Source organism: Dendrobium catenatum, unplaced genomic scaffold (assembly GCF_001605985.2).
Source record: "Dendrobium catenatum unplaced genomic scaffold, ASM160598v2 fragScaff_scaffold_716, whole genome shotgun sequence".
NCBI lineage: Eukaryota > Viridiplantae > Streptophyta > Magnoliopsida > Asparagales > Orchidaceae > Dendrobium > Dendrobium catenatum.
The window spans coordinates 11631203-11658584 of record NW_021319178.1 but is presented as its reverse complement, the minus strand read 5'-3'; the positions used below and the strand labels follow the sequence as shown (position 1 = coordinate 11658584).

General features: G+C 35.1%; 1 protein-coding gene across 1 annotated transcript; it reads left to right on the top strand.

Annotated features, from left to right (window-relative positions):
• The first annotated feature begins 11908 nt into the window (after nucleotides 1–11908).
• On the top strand, nucleotides 11909–21858 carry LOC110102449 (exocyst complex component EXO84A-like). Its single transcript, XM_020830787.2, has 4 exons — nucleotides 11909–12290; nucleotides 12384–12481; nucleotides 19770–20820; nucleotides 21601–21858. Exons 1-4 carry the CDS (start codon nucleotides 12156–12158, stop codon nucleotides 21856–21858), a joined length of 1542 nt encoding a protein of 513 aa, XP_020686446.1. The 5' UTR covers nucleotides 11909–12155.
• Nucleotides 21859–27382: the final 5524 nt, after the last annotated feature.

Below are 27382 nucleotides of genomic sequence, written 5' to 3'. Positions count from 1 at the left end.
GGTAATCGTAATACTGTGGAAGGATATTCTATTACTCGACCACCTTTATTTGATAATATTCATTTTAATTTTTGGAAAACTCGTATGTCTACTTTTTTATAATTGATTGACTATCACATGTGGATGCTTATTAAGGATGGTTATACACCTCCTCGTAAAATTAATGGCATTAAAATTGAACTTCCTTTTGCTGAATGGACTTTTGATAAAAGAGATTTAGCACAACTTAATATAAAATATTTGAATTATTTTTTTTTTGTGCTTTGAAATTTGAAGATTATATGCGTGTTTCAACTTATGCAACCGGTAAAGAAATTTTGAATAGATTGTGTATTACTTATAAAGGAATAAAAGAGATTAAGCAATCTAGATTGAATAAGTTATTGTATGACTATGAACTTTTTCATATGAAATCTTCTGAATAAGTTTCTGACATGTATACTAAGTTTACTCAAATTGTCACCTCATTGCATGCTTTAGGAAGAGAGCTAACTAATTATGAAAGAATAAATAAAATTTTGATATGCTTGCCTTCTTTCTTTAATGCTAAGATCACTGTAATTACTAAATCTAAAGATTTAAATACTTATTATGTTAATAATTTACTTGGATCACTCATTACTTATGAGAAAGGGGTGAATCAAAGAAATATTGATGTAGGTGAAAAAAAGTGACGCGGAAGGCCAACAACACGGACGCTGATTCTTCCGGTTTGAAAGTGATGATGTTGACTTAGTCACGAGATAATTCAAAATCTTTCTAAGGAAAAAGCACAAGAACCATCAGAAGTTGAATAAAGATAAAGGTAGTTAAAATTTTAAGAATTATAATGATATAATCTACTTTGATGCAGGAAGTCAGAACATATTAAAGCTAATTGTCCTACACTTAAAGCTCACTCAAGCAAGGAGAAGAGTGAGGAGAAACCCAAGTTCAAAAAGGATAAAAAGAGATTCTGAAAGTCATTTTAGACGGATTTAGCATCAGACTCCTCTGAGACTAAAGCTGAAGAGGAGAGTACAAACTTGTGCTTGATGGCGGACGGTCATCTTGATCAGTTTGAGCAAGAAGAGGTATGTGAACTAACCTATGAACAATTACTTGAAGTTTTTGAATAAATTCATACATCATATAGGAAACTTAAGAAATCACATGCTAGTTTGAAATTGAAGTTTTTAAATTTGCAAAAAAAGCATTAAATTTTACTTAAAGATTATTTTATAATTGATAGAAATCACATGTCATTACTTGATGAGTTTGATGCATTAAACAAAAAGTATATTGAATTCTCTGATACATAAGATTCCTTGAAGTCATCTCATGCTGAGTTAAAAAAAGAGTTTAAGAAATTAGAAAATCTCAAAGCTTTTGAAAATAACAAACTAACATTGCATGCATACCATAACTTTAAAATGAAGCATTACTACTCGAATAGATTAGTAAATCCTTTTCCTAGTGTTAGATATTTTTCATGTGACATGTTAGGACACATTTCACACACTTGCACTATTCACCATAGTACACATTGGGTGTGGAGACCCAAATTGCATGATTCACACCATAATATAAATACATTGCATTCTTCTTTCCATAAGAAGGGACCCAAACATGTTTGGGTTCCAAAATATGATGTTTGATGATTTTGTAGGCTTGCTCTCATAAAAGGTCTTGTGAGAGTATGTGGTACCTGGATAGCGGATACTCACGACACATGACTGGAGTTGATAATCAATTTATTTTACTGGAGGCCAAGGCTAGAGGCAAGGTTACTCTTGGAGACAACACCACCAGAAAAGTAGTAGGCATAGATATAATTGCAAACTCCAAGTACCTCTTGATTAAGAATGTTTTGCTTGTAGATGGACTGAAACATAACTTGCTCATCATCAATCAACCTTGCGATAAAGGCTTCATCATAAAATTTTTGGCAAATACTTGCATTATAAGCTTAAATAAAAATACTATTTTGCAGGAAAAGTGGATCAATAATGTTTATATGCTTGACTTAAATAATATTAAATATGCTTCTTCATTTTGCTTAAAACTGCTACTGATGATTCATGATTGTGGCATAAGAGATTATGTCATACCAGTATGAAAACCTTTAAGATAGTGACCCATAAAGACTTAGTTATAGGTGTCCCCAAGCTTAAATTCTCTAAAGATAACCTTTGTGATGCCTACCAACTAGGGAAGCAAGTTCAATCCTTTTTTCACTCCATTAAGGACATTAGCACCTCTAGACCTTTAAAAGTCCTTCATATGAATTTGTTTGGACCCATTAACACTGCCAGCTTAGGGGGAAAAGTCTATGGATTTATGATTATCGATGATAACTCGAGGTTTACTTGGATTAGATTTCTGTCACATAAGAATGAGTCTTTTGATGAGTTTAGATCCTTCTTCACTTGGATTCAGAAAAAAGCTAGGTTGTGAGATTTTGAACATCCATAGTGACTATGGGGGAGAGTTTGAAAATAAGGGATTTGGAGATTTTTATGAGGATAAGGGGATTAGTCACAACTTCTCAGCTCATAGGACCCCTCAATAAAACGAGGTAGCTGAAAGAAAGAATCAGACCTTAGTTGAAGCCGCTAGAACCATGCTTGCTGAGTATTCACTTCCAAAATACTTTTGGGCTGAAGAGGTAAACACAGCTTGTTATGTGTTGAATAGGATGAATGTTAGAGCCAAACTGGATAAGACACCCTATGAGATCCTTAAAGGTAGGACACCCAAGCTTTCCCACTTCGACATCTTTGGCTGTAAGGTTTTCATTCTTAATAATGGGAAGTCACACATAAGAAAATTTGACGCAAAATCTAATGAAAGAATGTTTTTAGGATATTTAAGTGTGGCGAAATCCTTTAGGGTGTTTAATAAAAGGACTTTGGTGGTGAATGAGACTACTCATGTAGTATTTGATGAATATGATTATAAGAAGTCTAGAGTTGAGGATGAAGATGAAGTTGGAGAGATTGTCATAGGAGTTGAAATTTTAGAGAAGAAGGTAGAATCCCAAAACACTAAAGGAGTAGGTGAGATTACCCAAGGAGTAGAAAATACAAATTTGGAGGAAAAGGTTGAACCTACACACACCTTGCTTAGATATTGGAGATATTATTTGAGTCATCCTAAAGAACTAATCATAGGAGACCCTTCTGAAGGTGTTTGGACTAGGCATGAACTTAGGAAAGAAGTGAACCACTATGCTTTTATCTCAATGACTAAACCCAACAACATCAATCAAGCCCTTTTTGATGAGTTTTAGATCTTAGCCATGCAAGAGGAATTAAACTAATTTATTAGGAATAATGTTTGGGAGCTTGTAGAAAGACCAAAGGGACAAAGTGTAGTTAGAACCAAATGGGTCTTTAAGAATAAAATGAATGATTATGGTGTGGTGTTTAAGAATAAGATAAGATTGGTGGCTAAATTATACAACCAAATAGAAGGGGTTGATTTTGAGGAGACCTTTGCCCCTGTAGTCAGATTGGAAGTCATTAGAGTGCTACTAGCCTTTGCATGTTATAAAGGATTAAAGCTTTTCCAAATGGATGTTAAGAGTGCCATTTTAAATGGAGTAATAAAAGAGGATGTATTTGTAGAGAAACCTCCATGTTTTGAGAGTTCCCAATTTTCAAATCATGTTTTCAAATTAAAAAAGTCCTTATATGGATTAAAGTAGGCACCGAGAGCTTAGTATGAGAGGCTTAGCACATTCTTACTAGAGAGGGAGTTTCTTAAGGGGAGCATTGACACCACCCTTTTTTTTAGGAAAATAGGAGATGAATTACTCATTATTCAAATCTATGTCAATGATATACTTTTTAGATCTTCTGATAAAAGGTTATGTGATGATTTCTCTAAAATGATGAGTAGGAAATTTGAGATGAGTATGATAGGAGAGTTGTCCTACTTTTTGAGTTTTAACATAAGATAATTAGATGATGGAATCTTTCTAAATCAATCAAAGTACATAAAAGATATCTTGAAGAAATATGAAATTGATAAAGCTAAGCCAATTAATACTCCCATAACCTCCAGTGTTCAATTGGGCAAGGACCCAAATGGAAAATCTGTTAATCAAAAGAAGTATAGAGGGATGATTGGATCTTTACTTTACCTGACTACTAGCAGACCTAATATAATATTTAGTGTTTATCTATGTGCTAGATTTCAAGCTAATCCTAAGGAATTCCACTTAACTGTAGTTAAGAAAATTCTTAGATACCTCTTAGGAACCCAAAACCTAGGAATCTGGTATCATAGGCACAACACTTCTTTTGAGATTATTGGATATTATTATTCTGATTTTACAGGATGTAAGGTGGATAGAAAGAGCACTTCTGAGACTTGTCAATTCATAGGATAGTCTTTAGCCTCTTGGTCCAATATGAAGCAAAACTCTATTGCACTTTCCACCGCTGAAGCAAAGTACATTGCCTTAGAAAGTTGTGTGGCTCAAGTCCTTTGGTTGAAGGAGCAACTTCTGGATTTAGGATTACCTGTAGGCATAATTTTAATTCTTTGTGACAACACTAGTGTCATCTGTATTTCTATGAATCTTATCCAACATTCAATGACCAAGTATATAGACATAAGATATCACTTTATTAGAGACCATGTGACCAAAGGGGACATTGCGTTACACCATGTGACAATTGAGAATCAACTGGCTGACATCTTTACTAAACCACTATCCTTCGACACTTTAGCACTTTAAGAACCAGATTGGGTGTTATTGACATAAATGCATAAACTTGATTTTTTATCCTTTATCTGTTGTTTGTTGTTTTTTTAGTTTTTTCCTTGCTTATTTTTATTATATTTCCATCTATTTTATTTTTGTTGATTTGATTTTCTTCGTTGCTTTATTTTTTCTTTTAATCACTACTGAATTGATATCTTATACTGTATTTTTTTTTAAATTTGTAGTCAATGATTGACATCTCTAAATCAGTTAAAGGGAAAAATATCGTTGATTATTTCCTTCTCTCTAACTTCTTTTAGTGGTGTAATTTTCTTGTCTAAATAAAAATCTATCTCATATTAACAACTGGACTTTGAAATTGAGATCTTTTCAATTTTGTTACAGTAATCTACCTTATATATAATGTTCAAAGTCTTTATTTTACCTTTAGATTTTTATAATCTTGTCGTTGAATTTATCATATAATTTTTTATTCTGTTTTGTGGTTAATTTTTCCTTATATTAGAGAGTGAGTTTTTCTTCTCTGATATCTTGAAGATATAATCACAACTGAGAATATTTAAGAATTTTGAAAAAGGGATCTAGCTTGCAAAAAAAAGTGGACAATAATGCCAAAATCAAAAGATACGTAATAACGCCAAATTGAATATATATATATATATAAACAAAGTGTATTAAAAATCAAAAGATGCGTAAAAAGTGCGAATCAAATTGACAAGAGATATAAAATGAGCCCACCAAAAGCATGCTTGTTCTCTTTCAAAGTTTTTAAATCTTAGAAGAATTCATATATCACTTGATATTTTTCAAAGGCTTGATTTTAGAATTCACGATCATAATTAATTACTTTGATATAATAATCTATAAAATATTTTTCTAAAACCAAGTCTTGAACGGCTTATCCAATTAATTTTTCTGATTTAGATCCTTGTTTTCAAAAGATGATTTCTCCTAGGAGAAGTCTAAGTCAGGGCTAACAAGATCGATTGTTCTACCATTTTTTTGAATTTCGACGAGGTTAACTCATTGATTCTTACCAATTTTTTAATTCAATCATATGGAGAACTTATCATATTCAAGCTTTGATTAAAAAAACTTTTGTTTTGCTTTTGTTCTTGTCTTTTTCATATGTTCTTCCTTTTTAAGTTGATTTGGCCTTCTTTAATCATCTTCATTCATTCTATTTTGAAACTTTTTTATCACATCATCCCGGATGATATTCATATCATCCTAGACGATCTGTTCAATTCACTATCAAATTTCATCTAATGCCTGTTTTGACTCCTCTACTTCTGATCATCCTGGATGATTCATTATCGTCATAGCGATCTAATCGTCTTCTATTTTAATTATTTGTGATTGTCATGGATGATCCTCCTTATCTTGGACAATCTTCATAATTTATGCTCAATTATTGGTGATTGTCATGGACGATACACCTATTCGTCCTAGACAATCCACGTGGAAAAATTTGGCACTCAACTTTAATTTGCCCGGTACAATCCATTATTATGCATCATCTTGGATAATCCACCTAATCGTCCAGGATGATCTTCTTTTTCAATGGTCATCTGACTTGACTCCTCGGGATGATCGCCTATGCCTTATCGTCCCAGACGATATCTGATCATCCTGGAAGACTTTGCTGCCTTTTTGACCAATTATCCTGAACATAATTATTACACCCAATCGGCCTGGACAATTATGCGATCGTCCTAGATGATCAGATCATTTCTTTATAAACTGAGCCATTCAATCAATTTTTCTCACATAATTTCTCTTTAACTCTGTTTTGCTCTTACTTCCCTTCTGTTTTCCTGAGTATGGCTGCTGGAAAGAGGTCTCACCATCCTTCTGGAAGTTCCTTGAGGGCAAAGTTAGACCCTCGCTTCATTGAGGCGGACGATCAAGCCGCCTATCAAAGGTATAAAATAGTTGGGATTATTGTATCCCAAACTGTCAACCTGCATATTCTTTCCTATCCTATCCTAGATTTGTTTGCGCACACTTCCTTGACCTTCCTTCTTACTCTCTCCATCCCTTTCAATTCAGAATTACTTTTTAAATTTTTTGATAACCTTCGCATAAATTTTTCTTTCACTGCTCTCAAGTCATATGTGAATAGACGTCCTGTCGAAATCATATATTAGAACTATCAAGAGCTTTTGCAACTTTCAATCACAGGGGATAAACTCCACACCTTGTGTTCTGATCGTGACTATGACTGGGCTCCGGCCAACCACTTTCTTAGAAACACTAATGCTCACTTTCATATTGGAGAGTCTAGAACCTTACTCAAAGATTCTAGGATAATCCAACATGTTCTTCGCACCTCAATTCTTCCAAAAGCTAGTGATCGCGTTCATATCACTCCTCTTCTTTCGATCATAAATTTTTATATTTTGGCTCATCGTGAATTCAATGCCACTAATTTGATTTTTTGCTATATTGAGCAATTGACTATTATTCGAGATCTAGAACATAGGAGGAAGCCCAATCTTGCCCTAGGACATATCATTGCCTATGTCTTAGAATCAAAATATAACCTCTAATATCCTATCCCACCAAATTTTTAGCCTACCTTCTACTCAAACAACTCCTTTCACATTCTTCACAGTACTCGTCTTCACCCGAGGTATGAGGAAGCTGAGGGAGCTAAGGAGGAGGCAGCTCCTGCACTTACTCCGCTCTGCTAGCACTCTCAGCTAGATCAGTTGGTGGAGCAATTCGACCAATGGAAGACTCGCTTCAAGCCCTATTTCGCTGCACAGAAGTAGCAACATGTGGAGGACATTGCTCGCTTCAATGCTTACGTAGCTCACCAACAGCACTAGCACGACCAGGATATGGCCTGACTTGGGGAGTAGTTTGTGACTCTTTCTAGTTACTTTCAGCCACATCCACCACCACCATCTCCTCCTTCAGATGATTAGGGGCCATCTTTCCTTTAGTTTGCTTGTTTTTGTGTGATGTTGTTTTACTTCTATTTAGTAGTTTGTGTTATTTTTCTTTTTCCTCCTTTTATGATGTCAGAAGGGGGAGTAGTTGTACTAGTTTGTACTATTTTAGTCTGTTCTAGTTTGTTATATTTTTATGATGGATAGTTGAACTATTTGAACTGTGTTTGTTTTTTTAACTGTTTTCATTAAAACTGCTTTGAACTGCTTCAATTATTTTTTTATGTTTGCCATTAATAAAAAGAGGGTAATTATTGCGAATCTGCTTTTAAGGAGTATAATTTTGATGATAGCAAACACTTTTGTTTCTCTATGACTACCTTGCCTACTAACATTTCAAGTCCACAAGATCAAATTGCAATTTGAACTAGCTCAAGATTGGGTAGACTAGGTCTGAGTAAGTTTGCAAATTTTTCCCTTTCTCGAGTCTATTGTAAACAATGTGGTTTCTAATGCTAAGTAACCTTGTACATGTACACACACACTTGGGGAAATTTTTTTTTAACTATTTTTAGATTTCCCTATTTTTGTTACATCATACAAGATGATCCATAAATCGCCCTATATGATCAGCTAAAAATAAAAACCTTAATTAGAACATCCTGGTTAAGGAAGCCATCATTAAGCTCATCGTCCTGAACGATATTTATATTGACCGGGATGATAGGCTCAAATCAGAAAGAATCAGCCGCCAGATCTATTTAGTTATTATTTATTTTTGGGCATCGTCCAGGACATCGTCCTGAACGATGCAACACAATTATGCCTAAATTAATATAGTAATTAAGGAAAGCAATTAAGATTTGATTGCTCGATCAAATCATCCTGGACGATCTCAGGATCGGTCGAGACGATTAGTTCATAAACCTTAGTTATCTCTGGATGGCTAAACATCAACTAGATGCTATTTAGGGCGATGCTCTAGATGATTTTCAGGGATTTGAACTAATTGCCCGGGTCGATTGCGAGATCGGCCTGGACGATCAAGCTATTTTTCCATCACCCAGACATCCATTCAGTGCAATTATTTGGATGATATTTAACAATTTGTACTAATCGTATAGGACGATATACTATCGTCCTAGACAATATGAACAAAAACTTTTTGATCGTCCAAAATCGTCCTGGCTGATTGAGCTTAATTTATACTGATCGTATAGGATGATAAAGCCGATTTGTTGCAATTAAGAGCTATTATGAAGCTCTTCTATATAAGGCCTCTTGCTCTACCCAAGAGATTATCTTTTGCTATTGTCTTGACCTAAGAGAGCTTAGAGGAGAGGGAGAGAAAGGGAGAGAGAGGATCTTATGAGGGGAAGTTTGTGAGGGGTTTCACAAAGGTTGCTCCAAGAAAGGATCCAAATCATCTTCTCTGATCATCATCCATTGTTCTTAGAGGTTTGAGAGAGGTCCACTTCAGCAATCGATAAAGGTTCTCTGTCTGCTTCAAGAGGAAGAAAAAGGAGTTGGGTTCTCTACCTCACTGGTGTCGGTGGAAAGGAGGTTTTGTACAGGCTTCTTCGCCTTACTGTGGGAGCAAAAGGAGAGTCACTGAGTTAGTGCAATACTCGGAGGGCGCCTCCGAGGAGTGGACGTAGATTGAGTTGACCGAACCACTATAAATTTCTATGTTCTTTACTACTGCTTTTTCCGCATTTAAATTTTCGCAAGTTAAGTTTTTTTGTAGTGAATTTTGGTTTGGTTTGTGTTTTTGATTGAAAGATTTTTTAAAAAAATTCATTAAAGAAAGTTTTCGATATAAATTTTAAAAGGTGAAAGAAATATTTTATAAAACATTCACCCCCCCCCCCCCCTCTTGGTTAACTTGGGCTAGTTCATAAGGGCTTAACATCCCTAACGAACTTTCATTTATACTCTGTGAATCGTCTGTACAAAAAACCATCATATAGTACAAACAGTTAAAAAATTTAAGACATGATTTGATTAACTTTATGTATAATTAGTTTTAAAATTCTTAAGTTTTGACACACTCCCCTAGTGTGTGTGTGCACGGTTACCCAATTATAATCACACTCTCTCAGACTCAAGAAAAATATAAAATTTATAGACTTCATTACTTGAAACCCTAATCTACTCTGTCTTGAAGTCTTCAACATTATAGAGTATGATTTCTCTGAAATGTTAGTACATATAATCAACAAATAAAAAATGTACCCAATGTATGTTAGGAGAGACAGTAATCAAAACAATAATATTTTGTTATCATAAAAAAAATCACATTTTATAAAACTCAATCTTGAAGTCTAAGTTGTAATAAAAAGCATAAATAGTAGTAATAAGAAAAGAATAACTAGAGCTAATCTTCAAAGAGCCATGAATAAGTTGACTCGTAGAAAAAAAAATAAAAGAAATTAAAGAAATGTTAAAAGCATTCCATTCAAGCCAAATTCTCCTAGGATTAGAAACATTAAGATTATTATAACTATTCTCATTTAGAAAAACCTGAAGACTAATAGAGAACCCTAGAATTCTCCAACATAGCTAAACTAACTTTACCTTTAAGAATAAAAATTAAATCAACATTAAAACACCTAAGAGGTTTACAAAGAACTTTCTCTAGACTATTAAAACCTAGAATATTTAAAGCAAAAATGTTAGGAAAGAATATTAAGTTTTGAGAGAAGAATTCGATTCCTTCCTAGCATTCTTAGCTCTAGTCGACTTATAAGCTACATCGGCAATTTTAAGACCATCTGATTAGAGGAATCAGACTCTTTCATATTTATATTTAAAGATTATCTTAATAAAGAAATCTTAGATTCATCACCTTGATACGCAATACCTTGATATGCAATAGTTTGTAAATCTTCTTTCTGTAAGGCTTAAAACTTATTTTGGTTTTGAATTTGAAAATTATAATTATTTAAAGAATTAACCATAATCAAAATAACAGAAGAATCCCTAAGGATCTTTAGAGGGAGAAACGTTCGAAGGAGAATTCAAATTAGGAATAACACCTCAATTGAAGGAGCATAAACAAGATCCATCGAAATAACAAGAATAATATAATTTGTATTAATAAGATTAACTTTAAAAGAAGGAACAAAAGAAAATAGAAGATTAGAAGAAACCTTCTTAGAGACCCGACTTTAATTCCTTCCCCTTAAAGAATCTTTCTCCATAGGATAAATCTTAGGATTAGACGGACAAAGAGAAGGAGGATGAACAATCAAACCATTGCGAGAGCAAGGAATCATTTTCTAATTATAAAAAACCTTTAATGTTAAAATAGTTTGAGCTACATAAATATTTATTTTACCAGGAAGGGTAGAATCATTGTTAACCAAAATACACACCATAGCAAATGTAAGGTGCAATTGCTTAGTAGTAAGAGAATCAACGACAATAGGAACTCCAACTAAACTAGCAATTTTCAAAATACTCTCAGGAGTCCAACAAACCAAGGGGAGATCTAAAATTTTAATCAAGAGAGGAATTGAGACAAATTCCTCATGCTTAAGATGAAAATAAGTGGCTTTTTTTAATAATAAAAGGTTTCCAAAAAAAAAAAAAAACCACGTACCTCACTTCCAAACAAGATCAAAGTCTTCCGGGAAAGAAAACTTCATTAAGAAGAATCCACTGCTCAAAGAAAGAAGCGTAAGCATACCTTTGAGCTTCTAGGCTTTCAACATCACTGTAAGCAAAGCCTAAAAGAAAGGTTGCTTATCTAAAGAGTACTCCACCAAAGTTAACCCCTAGGATTTTGAAGCGTTTGAACTTTGTCATAAGAGAAAAGAACCAGGTTATCTTTCGAAGGAACAAAGGAAACGAAAAGAATCATCGGAAGAGGAACGACGAGAGGTTATTTGCCCCATCCAATCTTGCGGATGAGAGGATGTTGTCACGGGTGAGATACCTGTATGAGAAGAAGGCTTCAACGGAGGAAAATCCATCGCAAGATCCATCAAGAGAAAAATGAAAAAGAAAGAGAAGATCGAAAGAGTAGTCTCCCGGCGGGAGGGCAGGGCAAGAACCACATGACAAATAGGGTTCTAAAAAAATAGTAGAGCTCCTCACGCACCTCACTCTCAACTCTCCTAAAGTTCAATTTTCTGTGGTGCATGTGGAGGTCAACATAGTCATATTTGATGAATTTTAAATTTTATGAGGTACCAAGTCAAAAATTTCTTTTATTATCATATTTTTTAAACAATTATTATTAAGATAATATAATCAAAAAGGACCCTTATCATAGCGGTCAACACATTAATTTGCAAGTTTCTTCTTGTCTTCTCGGGGAGTTGATTGGACTAGGCTCGTTTGAACTAGCCTCCTCTCCGCTTTTCTACTACTTTCTACGGAGAAAGCGAGGCGAGCTTCAAAATCCGAAATGGTGCAAAGCGACGATCGATTTCACCAAATTTCAAGGTCTCCCGAAAACTCCTTTTTCGACCGCCTCTCAAAGAAGGCTATTCTCTTGGATAGGAGGAGTCGGGGAAGCTATCCTTTCTTTTCCCTTCATGGATTCTCCTTCCCTATCCCGATTCGATTATCAAGACGCGGATGAGTATCAATCAGCAGAGGAGGCCATAGAGATTTCTCCCGATTCGGAGTCCGAAGGATATGAATTGGAGATGGAGTCCATTACTGGAAAAGTAAACTTCTTTTTTATTCCGCTCCTAAGTGATTGAATTCAATCTCAGTCTAGTCAACGAGTTCCTAAAACTCTGCTTCTTGATGATATCTAGGGCATAAATCGGTTGTGCTCGGAGCTTCTTGAATTAAAGAAAGCATCGGATGAAGATTTTCTGAAAAATATTTATTCAAATTATTCAGCCTTTATGAGGTAATTCTCTTTTCAGTACCTTATTCTGTGATCATAAACTACATATCGAGTTTGATTACTTCCAAACGATTGTACTGTTTTCATCTACCAGATTCAATTGTTCATAAACTATGTCACCAAGTTTAATTATTTTTTATGGAGTGATTGAACTCTTATTAATTAACAAGTTGAATATACAGCCGTTTAATTGTTCATTAAATTGAAAAAGATGTTCTGAGCTGGTAGCTAGGATTGCCCTCTCATAAAAGGCCTAATTAGCTAAAAGTCCTTACTTAAACTCTTATCTATTCAAAAGACATCAAGGGCAAAGTTGTCATTAAGAGTTTTCCGAATATTTTAACTCCCAAAATACTTAAAATTCGATATGGGTTATATATATCGTTTCGTTCAAAATTTTGCGCTCTATTTTATAAAATTTATTGCGTCAAATTCTGACAACTTTGAAAAATTCACTTAAAACTCGTCGCGACGCATCAAAAAGCGTGCGAGGTCTATAAATGCATTTTTTGCGGGTTTTACAACAAATTCATATGGATGATATGTTATTTAGAGCCAACTATGACGTCATATGTCAAATGTTCTCAAATGTTGGGCCTTGAACTTGAAATGAATATGATAGGAGGGTTAACTTATTTTTTTAGGCTTTCAAGTTAGACAAAAGAAGAATAAAATCTTCCAAAATAAATATATAAAAGAGTTAATCAATTAATTTGATATGGAAGGATATAAGAGTGCAAATACTTCTATGAGCCAAAATACACAGCTGGATAAAGGTACAAGTGGAAAATAAATTAATATAAAATTATTTCAAGGAATGATTGGATCACTTTTGTATCTAACTGTGAGTTGTCTTGTTATCATAATTAATGTATGCTTATGTGCATGGTTTCAAGTTAATTTGAAGGAATCTCATATGAATGTTGTTAAGCATATTTTTAGTTATTTGATTTGTATTTACACTAAAAATTAAGTACTTTAAGAATATCTTTTTATTTAAACTTGTAAGCTATTTAAACTTGAACTTTGCTGGGTGTAAAATTTATAGGAAGAGTAAATTAGGCACATATCAGTTCGTGGGACACTTATTAGTACCATAGTCAAGCGTAAAGAAAAACTTACTTTTACTGTTCACTATTGAAACTGATTGCATAGCAGTTAGTATCTATGCGGCTCAGGTCTTATGACTCAAACAACAATGTATTGATTTTGGAATTTCAGTGGTTAAAATATCAATTAAGTGTGATAATATGAGTGCAATCTGCATAACCAAAAAAAAAATTGATACAACATTCTAGAATGAAATAGGTTGATATTCTTTATCATTTTATTTGGGATTGTGGGTCAATGATGATATGAAAAATTAATTCATTGAAATAGAAAATTAGTTAGAAGACATGTTTACAAAACCATTGGTAATGATATATGTAGTATTCTAAGAATCCAATTTGAAATTATTGACATAAATTTTTGAATTTGCACCCAGTTAGATATTTTGTTTTCTTTTCTTTTATTAAAAGCGAAGATGAAAATCAAGTGTTGATCTTTTGTTTGAATGAGATTATAAAATTGTGAAGGAAAAGAATCATATTTGGCTCTTTCAAATCCCAGGAATTTTTTATGTAGACAATTTTTCTATACAATCCCATATTGTGCTATACAATTGATTAGTTTGTTAAATGTAGCCATTAGAGAGCTGTTGGAGTGTAATAATGAAGCGTATGTGATCATTTTTCGTGGACTTCCGTGAGGTTTTGAATCTGTGAAAGACCCCCTACATTCTTCACACACTTCCTCATACTTCACTGGAAATCCTATTATTTTCTTAGAGTTCTTGTGAGAGGTTTTCCTTATGACAAGCAAAGTGTGTGGATCCGGTTCATCCTCTATTCAGCAACAAAATCTTTGGTTCGAACTATGGAAGATGTTGAAGCTTGTGATCATTATAGTACATTAACCATAATGGACTAAAAGCTAATGATACAAGTATAACTTTTGTATTCCATTCATGATCTCTTTTTCGGAACCACCCTCTAGTTTCTAGTTTCTCTCGCTCACCGCTATCACTCGGAGTTGTTCGTAGAATTCTTTTCCAATCTTCATGTGAACATTGAGTGCACTATTCTTCACTCCTTTGTATGTAGGCAACAAGTCAAGATCACCAATAAGTACTTGCCCGATTACTTGCATGTGTCCAATACTAGGATTCATTCACATTTTGTTTTAGTTAATATTTCTTTTGATTGGATGAATGTGAGCTGAGTTATATGCAATTCTTCTCCTCAACACTTTCCATTGTTGAGTGGCCTTGTTCAGAATGCCCATGTTATTCAACATGCTTTGTAAAAATATCATTCCAAAAGTTGAGGATAGGATAAACATTACCTCATTTCTTTCTTTGGTCACCTACTTTTGCATGAGCCATATTGAGTTTAATGCAACAAATATGATTGTTAATACATTGAAAGCCTTGCCTCTATTCGCAATTTTAAGGTCAAGTATCGAGTATCGACCAAACATTGCCTTTGGCCATGTTTTAGCCTACATCATGGAAGTTAAGTATAACCTCAGCTGTCTTGACCAGCCAAAACACATCCTTGCTTTCTATGACCATTTCTTTCATAACCTTTTTAGTGAGAAGAATGGGTTGTTAATATAATGATAGTGATGATGATGAAAAGAAGCAACAATCATAGCTTAACCTCCTTCCCAAGTTCATCCAACCTATCATTCCCTTTAGGATGTTTGGACGGAGCACTTCATTCATCTTGAGTTGAAGTTAGACAAGCATCCCCCTCATGATTTTTCGACAAAGTATTTCATTAATTTTGAGTTGAGATTACACAAGCATCTCTCTATAAAAAATAAGAGGTGACATCAGCAATATCATGAAAATGCTAAAGCTTGGATGCACGGTTAATTTAGAATGATGAGAGATTATTGACACATATCACGCAATCCGGGTTAGGGACCATCTAGAGTTTGAGATTGTATCTTTCATAGGCTCTTGTAGTTAAGTATGTTTCCTCCTTTTTAATATGATAAAAGGGGAGTAGTTTGTTTGATTATTTGTTGTGTTTAAATGTAGATTAATGTGGTTGCATTTTACATAGTTTATGAGTTTATAGTTTGCATAGTTGTGAGTTTATAATTTATATATTTTTCTTTAGATGTGAACCTTGTGATTGTTATGTGAAATTGTAATTGTTGATTTCATCTAATGTCAAATCTAGCAATTTTTTTTTGAATGCTCACATATTCCCATGATTGTATGAATTTGTGTTTTTACATTAATAGCAAATCGAAAGTGATATACAACAACAACAACAACAATATCAAGCCTTTATCCCACTACGTGGGGTTAGCTACATGAATCAATTTTATCCATTGTGTCTTATTAAGAGTCAAATTCTCATTTAAATATATTAGAGATAGGTAATTTCTAATATTTTGGGACAAAATTGGGATCTCTATATCTCAAAACCTCTATAGTCAATAGGCTTTATCTCAAGAAAAAGTTACACATCTTGCAAATGAATGATTCTAAGCCCTTATTCTCCAAGCCCTTGAATAAGCACTTGGATGATTTCAACTGGATTATCTTGGATTTGAAAAGCATAGGAGTGAACATTGAAGATGAAGATCAAAAAATAATTCTACTAAGCTCATTACCTCCTAGGTTTGAATATTTTGTGGACACCTTGTTGTATTGGAAGGAAACTCTTGCTATGGCCGAAGTCAAGGCCGCACTCAACTCCAAGGAGATTTAAAGGGGGGTTAAGGTGAAGCATGAAGGGGTAGTTGATGCCCTTGTCGTTAGAGGTAGACCCTAGAAGAGAGAGTCCAAAGCTTAAAACCGTGCTAAATTCAAGTCTAAAGGCAAGGTGAAGTGCTTCTTTTGTCACAAGGAAGGCCACTTCAAAAGGCAATGCTCAGAATTGAAGAACAAACATTAAGACAAAGAAAGGAGCAGTGGAGATGCCTCATGTGTGGAGGAAGGGTATGAAAGTTCAGATGCCCTTGTAATCTCAAATATTGAGCCTAGTAAGGAGTGAATACCTGATTCCAGGTGCTCTTATCACATGTGTCCAAACAGTGGGTGGGTTGAAGAGTTGGAAGAGAAGGAGATTTGGTGTTCTTAGGGAACAATAAATCATGTAAGATCTAAGGGCAAAACAACATTCGATTGAAGCTCCATGATGGATTGGAGAGGCTTCTCAAGCAAGTGAGATATGTTTCTGAACATAAAAGAAATCTAATTCCTTTGGGAGAATTTGACAAAAATGGCTACTCATTTAAGTGTGAGTTCTCAAGTGGATGAGACTATTTATGGCACCAAAGGTTTAGACATGTTAGCTAAAGAGGTATGGAGGAGTTGCACAAGTAAGAAGCATTTGGTAGCTTGAAGCCCTAGAAAATTGACTTTTGTGAGCATTATATGGTTGGCAAAGCAAGGAGGCTTCAATTTTCAAATGCATGACATTATTCTAAGGGAGTTTTGGATTATGTACATGCTGATTTGTGCGGGCCAACCAAGCATGAGTCTTATGGAGGAGCAAGATATTTTCCTTCTCTAATTGATGATTATTCTAGAAAGCTTTGGGTTTTATTTTTAAAAAGCAAGAATGAAGCCTTGGATAAGTTTAAGGAATGGAAGATTCTTATGGAGAATCAAGTAGGGAAGAAGGTTAAAAAACTTAGAACTGATAATAGATTGGAGTTTTGTTCTAATGAGTGGACAACTAGCCTATTATAAGGAGTTGAGAATGTTTGGATGTATAGCATATGCTCACATCAAGCAAGGAAAGCTAGAACTCAGGGCTATCAAATGCTTTCATAGGCTATCCTGAAAATGTGAAAGGATATAAATTTTGGTATTTGGAACCAGGAAATCCTAGGTGCATAATCAGCAGGGATGTCACTTTTAATGAATATGAGATGTCTTATCTTGTTCCTAAAAGGGTTCAACCAGTTCCTATGGACGAAATATAAGTTCCTACAGCTGTTGGAAGGTGTTCAGGGGCTGGTTCTAGTTCAAGACAGCAACATCTTGTAGAAATAGAAGTGCTGAACACAAATTCTAAAGGTGTTATTGCTGCTGAAATTGAAGAAATTGAGGAGGAATCCATTGAGGAGTTTCAAAGGAGTTATGGGATGCTTACGGATAGACCTCAACATGTAACAAAGGATCTTCAAAGGTATGGATTTGCTGATGTGATTTTTTATGCTATCTTAGTAGATTCTATGCAATGTGATGAACCTATATCATATAAGGAGGCAATGAGATATGAGGAGAGAAGTGAATGTTAACTTTCTATGAAAGAGGAGATGACCTCTTTAAGGAAGAATCACACTTGGGACTTGGTGGAGAAGCTAAGAGAGAAGAAGCTAGTCACTTATAGTTGGCTATTTAAAAGAAAGGAATGGGTGGTGTTGAAGATAAGCCTAGGTACAAGGCTAGGCTTGTAGCAATGGGATTCACTCAACAAAAGGGGGTGGACTATGAATAAATCTTCTCACCAGTTTTAAGGCACACATCCATTCGTGTGCTCATTTCTTTGGTTGTCCAAATGGATATGCATCTTGAGCAATTGGATGTCAAAATCACATTTTGACATGGAGAATTGGAGGAGACTATCTATATGGAAAAATCGGAAGGGTTAGCTGAAATTCGAAAGGAAAGATTGGTTTGCTTGCTAAGACATTCCCTATATGGATTGAAGCAATCTCCAAGGGTATCAAAGGTTTGACACGTTCATGCATGATGTTGTCTTCAAAAGGAGGAGATATGATGCTTGTGTATACTTGAAGGCAAAGGAAGTAAGTAGTGCTATTAACTTCTTTATGTTGATGATATGTTGTTGGCTAGCTCAAGCATGAAGGAGATTCAAAGGATGAAGGCATACATGCGCATAGTTCCTTATTAGCCGTAGGAAGCATCATGTATGCTATGGTTCGCTATAGGCCTGATTTCGCATATCCTCTTAGTATCTTTTTAAGGTTTTTGGCTGATTTAGGGAAGTCTCATTGGGAGGCAAGAAAGTGGGTGCTTAGGTACCTTTATGGAGCCAAAGATTTGGGTTTGAAGTTTACAAAATCATAATTATATGAAGATGTCCTCTTTAGATATGTTGATTCAAATTTTACAGGATATAATAACACTCAAAGATCTCTTACCGGTTACATATTCAAGGTATATGGGAATACCGTGAGTTGGAAAGGCAAGCTACGACTTGTTGTGGCCTTATCTACTATTGAAGTCGAGTACAAATCAACAAACCGACGAAGATTCTTTGTGACAATCAAAGTGCTAGGTTCTTATCTAAGAACCCCATGTTTCTTGAAAGGACTAAACACATAGACATCAAGTTTCACTTTCTCAAAGAAATTGTGTCTAATGGTGTGATGGAGATTGTGAAGGCATCTATAGAAGATAATGCATCTGATGTGTTAACTAAAGTTTTTCCAAATCCTAAGTTAATATTGCTTAAACTTGTTATGGATGGTAAGGGAGAAATCCTAGTGTTGGATGTTTATTACATTTCCAAATCAAGATCCAAGGTGGAGGTTGTTAAGTGTTGGTTCTTATTTAAATTTTAATTATGTTTTTTTTAATAGTCTTTATGCTATTTTACCCTTTGTCCCTATTGGGTTGTTTTGGTATAGATACGGGTGACTTGTATTGTTTACATACATGAGAGTAAAATAATAATAAATCAGTTCAGTTTTCTTTCTAAAATGTGTGGGCTCTCTCCCTCTTTCCCTTTCTCTATCTCTCGATGGAAGCAGCCAGACAACTGTTGGTTCTCATCCCTGGCAAGGGAAATGGTTGCGGTGGAGGAGAATAACCAGAGAGAAGGTGGCTCTTGGTATAGACAGGGAGAAGGAAGCTGCGGTGGAGGTGCAACTGTGAAGGGGACCGGGTGAAGGAGAAGAAGCTGCTGTTGCTGGAGAAGAAGACAGCAGGTTATTGCTGTTTGGAGAAGAAAACACCAAGGTGCTAAATTCAATCCATTCATAACCTGATTGTCATTAGATTGCATTATAGTGGTAATTCTTTCCCCTCTGAGATTCATTTTTAACTAGAGCGCTCTAATAGGAAATTGAACTATAGGTCAGCGAATGCCTTGGTATTGATGGCCTTGGGTTGTAATACACTTTACATTGAACTCAAACTTCAAAAAAGGGGAGTTCACCTTGTGTTTACAATTTTTATCTTTATGATACACTTTTGAATAATAAAAATTGAATTTGGTGAAATTTTTAAATATTAACAATGTGGATCATACAGGATATTTGAAGAATTTGAAGGCATAGAAAGTGAAATCTTGAAAATGAAGAATCATGTTTCAACACAAAACATGCTTGTTGAAGAGTTTATGAACAGCTTCCATTCAGAGATTATATTGGAGAAATTGGAAAATTTGAAGGATGAGTGTGTTGAAGATCTCGATCTAGATTTTCCAACCTGGATGGAGACTCGCATGCAAAATATTTTGGAAACACTGGACATTCTTATGTCAGAGCACCGGATGGAAGAGGCTTTGGTTGTCTTGGAGAAGGAGACCCAAAACATGCAGAAGTTGCTGAAGGAAAAGGATGGTTTATTGCCAATTATCAGTTCATTTGCATATGCAATTTCAGAGTTGCAAACTGCGCTTGCTGAACAGTTTACTTCATTGGCTGGACACAGGAGAGTAACCTGGCCAGAACTCCATAACGCATTATTTGGACTCTGCAGACTTGGTGAAAGTGACCGTGCAATTGTTTTGTTACTAAATTTCTATCATTTACAACTTGAAAACAGTGTAAAAGAGCTGAAATGCTCGGCACCATTTCCTCATGAAACTTACACATTGGAACTTACCAAGGTTGTCTTCTCTACCATTTCTCAGGCCACAAGGAGTTTTGTTTTGTTGTTTGGGGAAGCATCTCCTTATACTTTGGACTTAATGCAATGGACTAGAGTAGAACTTGAAGTGATTTATCATAGTTTTGATATGTCTGTCAAATCAATGTCAGAGACAAGTTTTGCCTTAGGTTTGGCCGTTGAAATTATGAACATTTCTTTTTCATTTTGTTCATTATTGGAGCAGGAGAGACTTAGCTTGCGGGCTGACGTGATTAAGCTGATGAAACCTTGCATCACAGAGGTATTGAAGATGCATTTTGATCAGTTGAGAAAAGTTGTTAGTCTATTTGCTTCTACTGATAATTGGGTCCTGGGGAAATTTCCTTTTTCGGAAAAATTTAGTAATAAATCACCTTTAATGGAAATCAATGGAAAATTGGAATACCTCCAGCTTACAAGTAGTGGAAGAAAGTTTATCACACTAATGCAGGTATGACAGATTAAACCAATAGCATTACAATGCATTAGAGTTCTATACAAGGTTCAACTACTTTTTAATAATTAACTTATTCTAGTTTCTATGTATGATATGCATTTGATTATCTTTCTTTGTAGGGGAGTTTGAAAGATACTGCCATAAAGTTTATTTTTATCCTAATTGTTTGACAAGTAGTCACCTTTTACCATTTCCAAAATTTCCGTAGGCTAAATTTATGTCATTTATTCAGCGCACCTTCTATTTTCACTTAAGTGATTCAAATTATTGTTTTTGTCATAATCATTTTTCACAACTTTCAGGAGCACATTTCATTTTGAGGGTTTTAGCTTGTATTAATGAGCTACTGGCTTCATAAATGTTGCCTCTTATGCTATTGTGCAAACTGTCTATTAATTAGCACATTATTAGGGCTTAGCATTTTAACCTAAAATTTTAATCTCTTAGTTGAGAGCCAACGAAGTGTTTATCTAATTTAATATGTTTTCCAATTATCTGAAGTGAGGTTAAACTCAGCTCTTTTGCTTTAATGAATATTCTTATATTTTGGTTTTTTACTAATGGGGAGCTGGGGCCGGTCAAGTTCAAGCCAACCGGGACTTCATATTTTTCGTCTTGTTATTTTTTTCTGTAATTTCTTTTGAAAATTTGGTTTTTTCTGTTATTTTCCTCCTAAAGGTCTCTAGAGGTAGTCTTATCTTATAAATAAGACCTACCTCCCTCTTTTGTAAGTAGTATTTGGTATGAATTAACAAATTTTAGAAATCTGTCCAGATTTTTCTTCTTCGCTGTATACTGGCCGAGCCAGGTGTTGGCTTCTTTCTTTCCAACTATCCACAGTTGGCTGTGCATTCCTCTTCTCTAACCTCCCCTGCTGTACGCCTCCCTACAGTAGCCAAACGGTCCTATCCAGCTACTGTTCGTCACCTCCAGAAGCTGCAGGAAGCAACTGTGGCTGTCCAACTGTTGTCCATCTTCTTCCCCACCCTCCAGAACTTTTATCAGCCTCGTTTCCAGGCCACAACAAGTTAGCCGACTTGCTGTTCTTCCTTAATTTTCTCTTCAGCATGAGGTTCTGTGATGCAATCGAAAGATTGCCAAATTACATACAAGCTATGTCTTCTTCCAAAATACCTCAAAATAACAAAATACAACTTTCATAGAAGTAAAACGACGCTTACAGACTTATGAAATAAAACTCCCAAACTTGCATTCGTTGATTGAGAAGAAAGATACAAATGGGGTGATCACTTGTGGAGAGAAGAAATAGATAAGATGCTGAGACGAAGTCGAAGAGAGGACAAGCTCGCAAGCTTTCCCAAGAAGACGAAGAGGAATGGAACAAGCTCGCATGCTTTTCCAGCAAAAACCCTAAGGTTTTGTTCCAAAAATAATTTCATAAACTCTCCTTCTTTTTAATCACCAAAACATCTCATATATATAGGAGAAAAGGGGCAGCCAAACAGCCCATAATGACCTCCAACTGAGCCAATCAGGATAGGGAAAATTGAAGGCCAAAAGGCTGTCCAAGAGCAGCAGCCGAAGGGCCACACGGAGGACAGGAATGGGCAGCCAGGGGAACCGGAGCAGGCAATCAGGGGAACCAGAACAGGCAACCAAGGGAATCAGATTAGGCAGCCAAGGGCCAAGGGAACTTCAATTCCCTATATTCAGTTTTAGATCTACTAAAACGAAATCTTTTAGACTCTAAGGTTGACCTCCATGATTCAAGTTTACCTTCAACAACCTCTCTAGCCTTATTAACAAGAAGAATATCATTAGCAAAAAGCATTTGGTAATTTGAATCATTCATATAGTTATATGCATGGGATTGTCATTCCATTTACATAATGTACTTAATAGATATGTAACTTACATGAAGTCACAATCATGGTAAAATTTTATGCTTAACAAAACTCAGAATTAACTTCTATCCATATTTGCATTCTCTCATGCATACAAAGTATATTTACAACTTTGCATTCGTAAGCATGGCTTTTCATGAACCGAACAAATAAATAAACCAAAGCAATGTTTTTCATAATAATATAATTGATGTTTTATTCACTATATCAAAGTGGTGCCAAGCTTTAACTTCTCAAAACCAAATTTGAAATTCTATAAGCATCAATTACCCTTTAAAATTTAAATGCTACCATATAGGAAAAGCTTGTTCTGCATTGCACAAATTGGAGAATTTTGGTTGTTCTTACAAGCAAATGCGATCCAAATACACATGGCTAAATAGAAGGGGCCTTGTGGATATTCAGCAAAAGAATACTATAAAGGTTGTTGATGCTATCAAAATATTATGTATTTTTATTGAACATTAGTATGTTTTTTTTATGTTATTTTCTTTTTTTAGCTATCCAATGATGGGAAAGCATCCAATGATCATGGTAGGTTGTGCTTGGGGCTTGGTAGACCTTTGGTTTGCTGGCTCGATTGGTCCTTGGCTGCTGCTGGTTCACGGGTTGGCTTATGGTCCACGGTTTTGGAGCCTATGGTGATGTGTGGAAGAGGATGGTTCATTGGAGTTGAGCTTAATTTCTAAAGTTTCTAGCTCATTACTGATGAGTTGAAGTTTAGTAGCTCATTAATGTTCTAAGGTAAGCTCATAAGTTTGATTCATTATTGGAGTGGTCTTGTCCCTTCTCCTCCCCTTTTCTTCTTTAAAATTTATCCTTGTCTCATGGGATTCCGTGGCTATTTTTTGGGCTTCCTGTGCTGGTTGTTTTTCGTGCCTTGGCTCCTTGGTTTCCCCGTTGGCTGCTGTTTTCCGTACTGGGTGGCCTTTCTGTGTCTTTTGGCGCCTCGGTTCTGTGCGGGCCTCTTTGGTTCCGTGGCTGCCTCTTCGGTCCCTGGCTGGGCTGTTTCCCGTGAAATGATGGGGGGATTTCCGTGGTTTGTGCTGCTTGGATTCATGTGGGAATTCAATAATATGGCTGTTTGGTTTCTCCTCTCTTTCCTATAAATAAGAGATATTTTGAGGAATGGAGTTGATTATTGAAAGCAAATTTGCTATAAACCTGCGGGTTCTTGGAAAAGCTTGCGAGCTTGTTCCATTCTTCTTCTCATCTCCTCTAGGAAAGACTTGCGAGTACTTTCCACCCTTCGTCTCGGCTTCTAACCTCTTTCATCTCTCCGCAAGTTCCACTCCATCTGTATCATTCTTCTTGAGCTTTGGTGATGTTTGTTGGTTGATTGGGAGCATTTGATGGACGGGACAATTGGACTATCTTGCAGTGGTGGACCATCAGTTTGCTAACCCTAAAGCACTTATTTTACTTAACCTTCATTTCGATGCATATGAGGAACCGGCTCTGACGGTTGTATGAGGATAGCGTTGTTTTAATTTTCTTTATTTCTCTGAATTCTCTTCTAGTTTTCTTCGCCAGATTTTGGATGTTATAGATGATTGCTACTATTTGAATCGAGTTTGGTTTAGTTCTGCCCATTGTTCTCTTTGTGTTTGGCTTTTCTAGCTAGTGTGCTTACATCAAATTGGTATCAGGGCAAGTTCGCTTATTTTTGGGTTGGTAGGAGTCTTTCTCTTTAGTGTTTAACAAATGGCTAATGATCATGGGGATTGGCAACAAATGATTCAACAATTGAATAATTTGCAACAAAAAATCAACACGGTAGCTGAAGCAATTGCTAATTTGAATGTTAATCAAGCTGATGTTAATCCTAGTATTCAAACTTCTGAAAGTGAGGAGGAAGAACCTAGAAATCAAAATAGGCGACAAAGAAATTGGGATTACGGAATTAAAATCAATGGCCACAATTTTGAAGGAAAATTACAACCTGAATAATTCATTGAATGGGTAAAAAAAATGGATCAATTTTTCGAATGGAAAGAAATTATGGATAATCGAAAAGTCAAATTCATAAGTTTAAAACTGATAGGACATGCATTAACTTGGTGGAAAAACTTACAAAACAACAGATTAAGGTGAGACAAAGAAAAAATTCAAACTTGGGATAGGATGAAAGAAAATATGAAAAGAAAATTTCTGCCTTCTGATCATTCAAGAACTATCTTTCAGGAATTTAACAATTTGCGTCAAGGAAATCAAACTGTGGAAGAATACACTGAAAATTTTTATAAATTGCAAGTTATAAAGGATTTGGATGAGTCTGAGGAGAAAACCATAATAAGATATCTTAATGGGTTAAAATGGACAATTCATGATCAACTTAACTTGCATCATGTCATTAAATTAGATGAATCTTATCGCATGGTCTTGAGAGTTGAAAAACAACATTTGCGGGGAAGCAACAAAATAACGGAAACATTTAAGCGACGACAAACTAGTGGGACTAAACCTCAATCTCAAACTTCTGCGGGAACTTCGGGTGTGAAAATTAAAGCTATTGAAAGTCAAAATCAAAATAAGGGTAAAGGGGTAATGGGATCTAGACCCACTGAACAATCTAAACTGGTTGGGCCTTGTTACAAATGTGGTATATATGGTCATTTGTCGGCTACTTGCAGAAAAAATAACCCTCCACGAAATAACTTCATAGAAAAGGAAAGGGAAAAGGAAATAGAGGAAGAGGAAGAGGAAGAGAACGAAACAGAATTTGAAACAGAAACTGAAATGGAAAAGTTTGACTTGGAAGGTGATGAAGGAGAACCATTGTTAGTAATTCGATAAGTTTTAACTTCTCAAATTGAAAAGGAAGATAAATGGCTTAGAAGAAGCATCTTTTGGACCACCTGCACTGTTGAAGGAAAATTTGTACCTTAATGATTGATAGTGGAAGATCAGAAAATTTTGTGTCACAACACATGGTGAAGAAGCTTAAATTGAAAACAAAACCTCTTGTTAAGTCATATAAAATATCTTGGTTTAAAGAGGGGGGTAAGGTTCCTATAACCAAACAATGCACTGTGAACTTAACAATTGGAGGTACTTACAAGAATCAAATTGTCTGTGATGTTGTACCTCTTAAAGTCTGTCATATCCTTTTAGGTCGTCCATGGTAGTATGATTATAAAACCATTCATGATGGAGAAAAGAACACCTATACCTTAATTAAAGATAATAAGGAGTTCACTCTTTTCCCACAAAAAAATATTTCTGACCCAGCAATAAAAAATAAAAAGTCTGCGAAATCTTCCACTCATGAATTTTTTTTAAACACAAATGAATTAACACCGTCTGATGTGGTATATTTGGTGCTTGGAAAAGAAACTGATTTAACTCTTGAGATTCCTATAGAAATATAACCGTTGCTTGATGAATTCTCTGATTTGATACTTGAGGAGTTACCAACTGGTTTACCCCCAATGAGAAACATTCAACATCATATTGACTTAATTCCTGGAGCTACATTGTCTAACCGTTCACATTACATGATGAGTCCAAATGAACATCAAGAACTTTCTAAGCAAGTATCTGAACTGTTGGAAAAAACGTTTAATCCAGGAAAGTCTAAGTCCTTATGTTGTGCCTGTTTTTCTTATTCCTAAAAAAGATGGAACATGGAGAATGTGTGTGGATAGCCGATCCATAAATAAGATAACTATCAAATACAAGTTTCCAATTCCTAAGTTGGACGACATGCTAGATATGCTAAGTGGTGCTAAAGTTTTTTCTAAAATTGATTTGAAAAGTGGGTATCATCAGATAAGAATTAGACTTGGGGATGAATGAAAAACTGCTTTTAAAACAAAAGAAGGCTTGCATGAATGGCTTGTTATGCCTTTTGGTTTGTCAAATGCTCCAAGTACTTTTATGCGAACAATGAATCATGTTTTGCGACCTTTTATTGGGAAGTTTGTGGTAGTTTATTTTGATGATATTCTGATTTACAACATTCGTCCATCTGAACATCTTTTTCATGTCAAACAAATTTTGCAAACTTTGAGGGAACAAAAATTGTATATCAATTTGAAGAAGTGTTCTTTTATGACTTCAAGTTTGACATTCTTGGGTTACATTGTGTCTGCTAAGGGAATCAAAGTAATTCCTTTGAAAATTGAGGCAATAAAGAGCTGGCCTGTTCCTAAAAATATCAGTGAGGTAAGAGGTTTTCATGGGTTAGCATCTTTTTATCGTCGATTCATTAGAAACTTCAGTTCTGTGATCGCTTATATCACTGATTGTTTTAAAAAGGGAATCTTTAAATGGACCCCTGAGGCTGAAAATACTTTTCAACTTATCATAATCAAAATGAGTCAAGCTCCAATTCTTAGTCTGCCAAATTTTGAAAAAGTTTTTGAAGTTGATTGTGATGCTTCGAATGTTGGTATTGGTGCTGTTTTGAGTCAGGAAGGAAAGCCTATTGCATATTTTAGTGAAAAATTAAATGATGTTCGATCTCGATATTCTACTTATGACTTGGAATTTTATGCTATTGTTCAAGCTTTAAAATTTTGGAGATGCTATTTGATTCATCGGGAATTTATTTTGAATACTGACCACGAGGCTTTACGATTTTTGGGTTCACAAAAAATCTGAGCAAAAGACATGCCAAATGGGTTTCTTTCTTGCAAGAGTATTCTTATCATATCAAACATAAAACTGGGGTTTTGAATAAGGCTAAC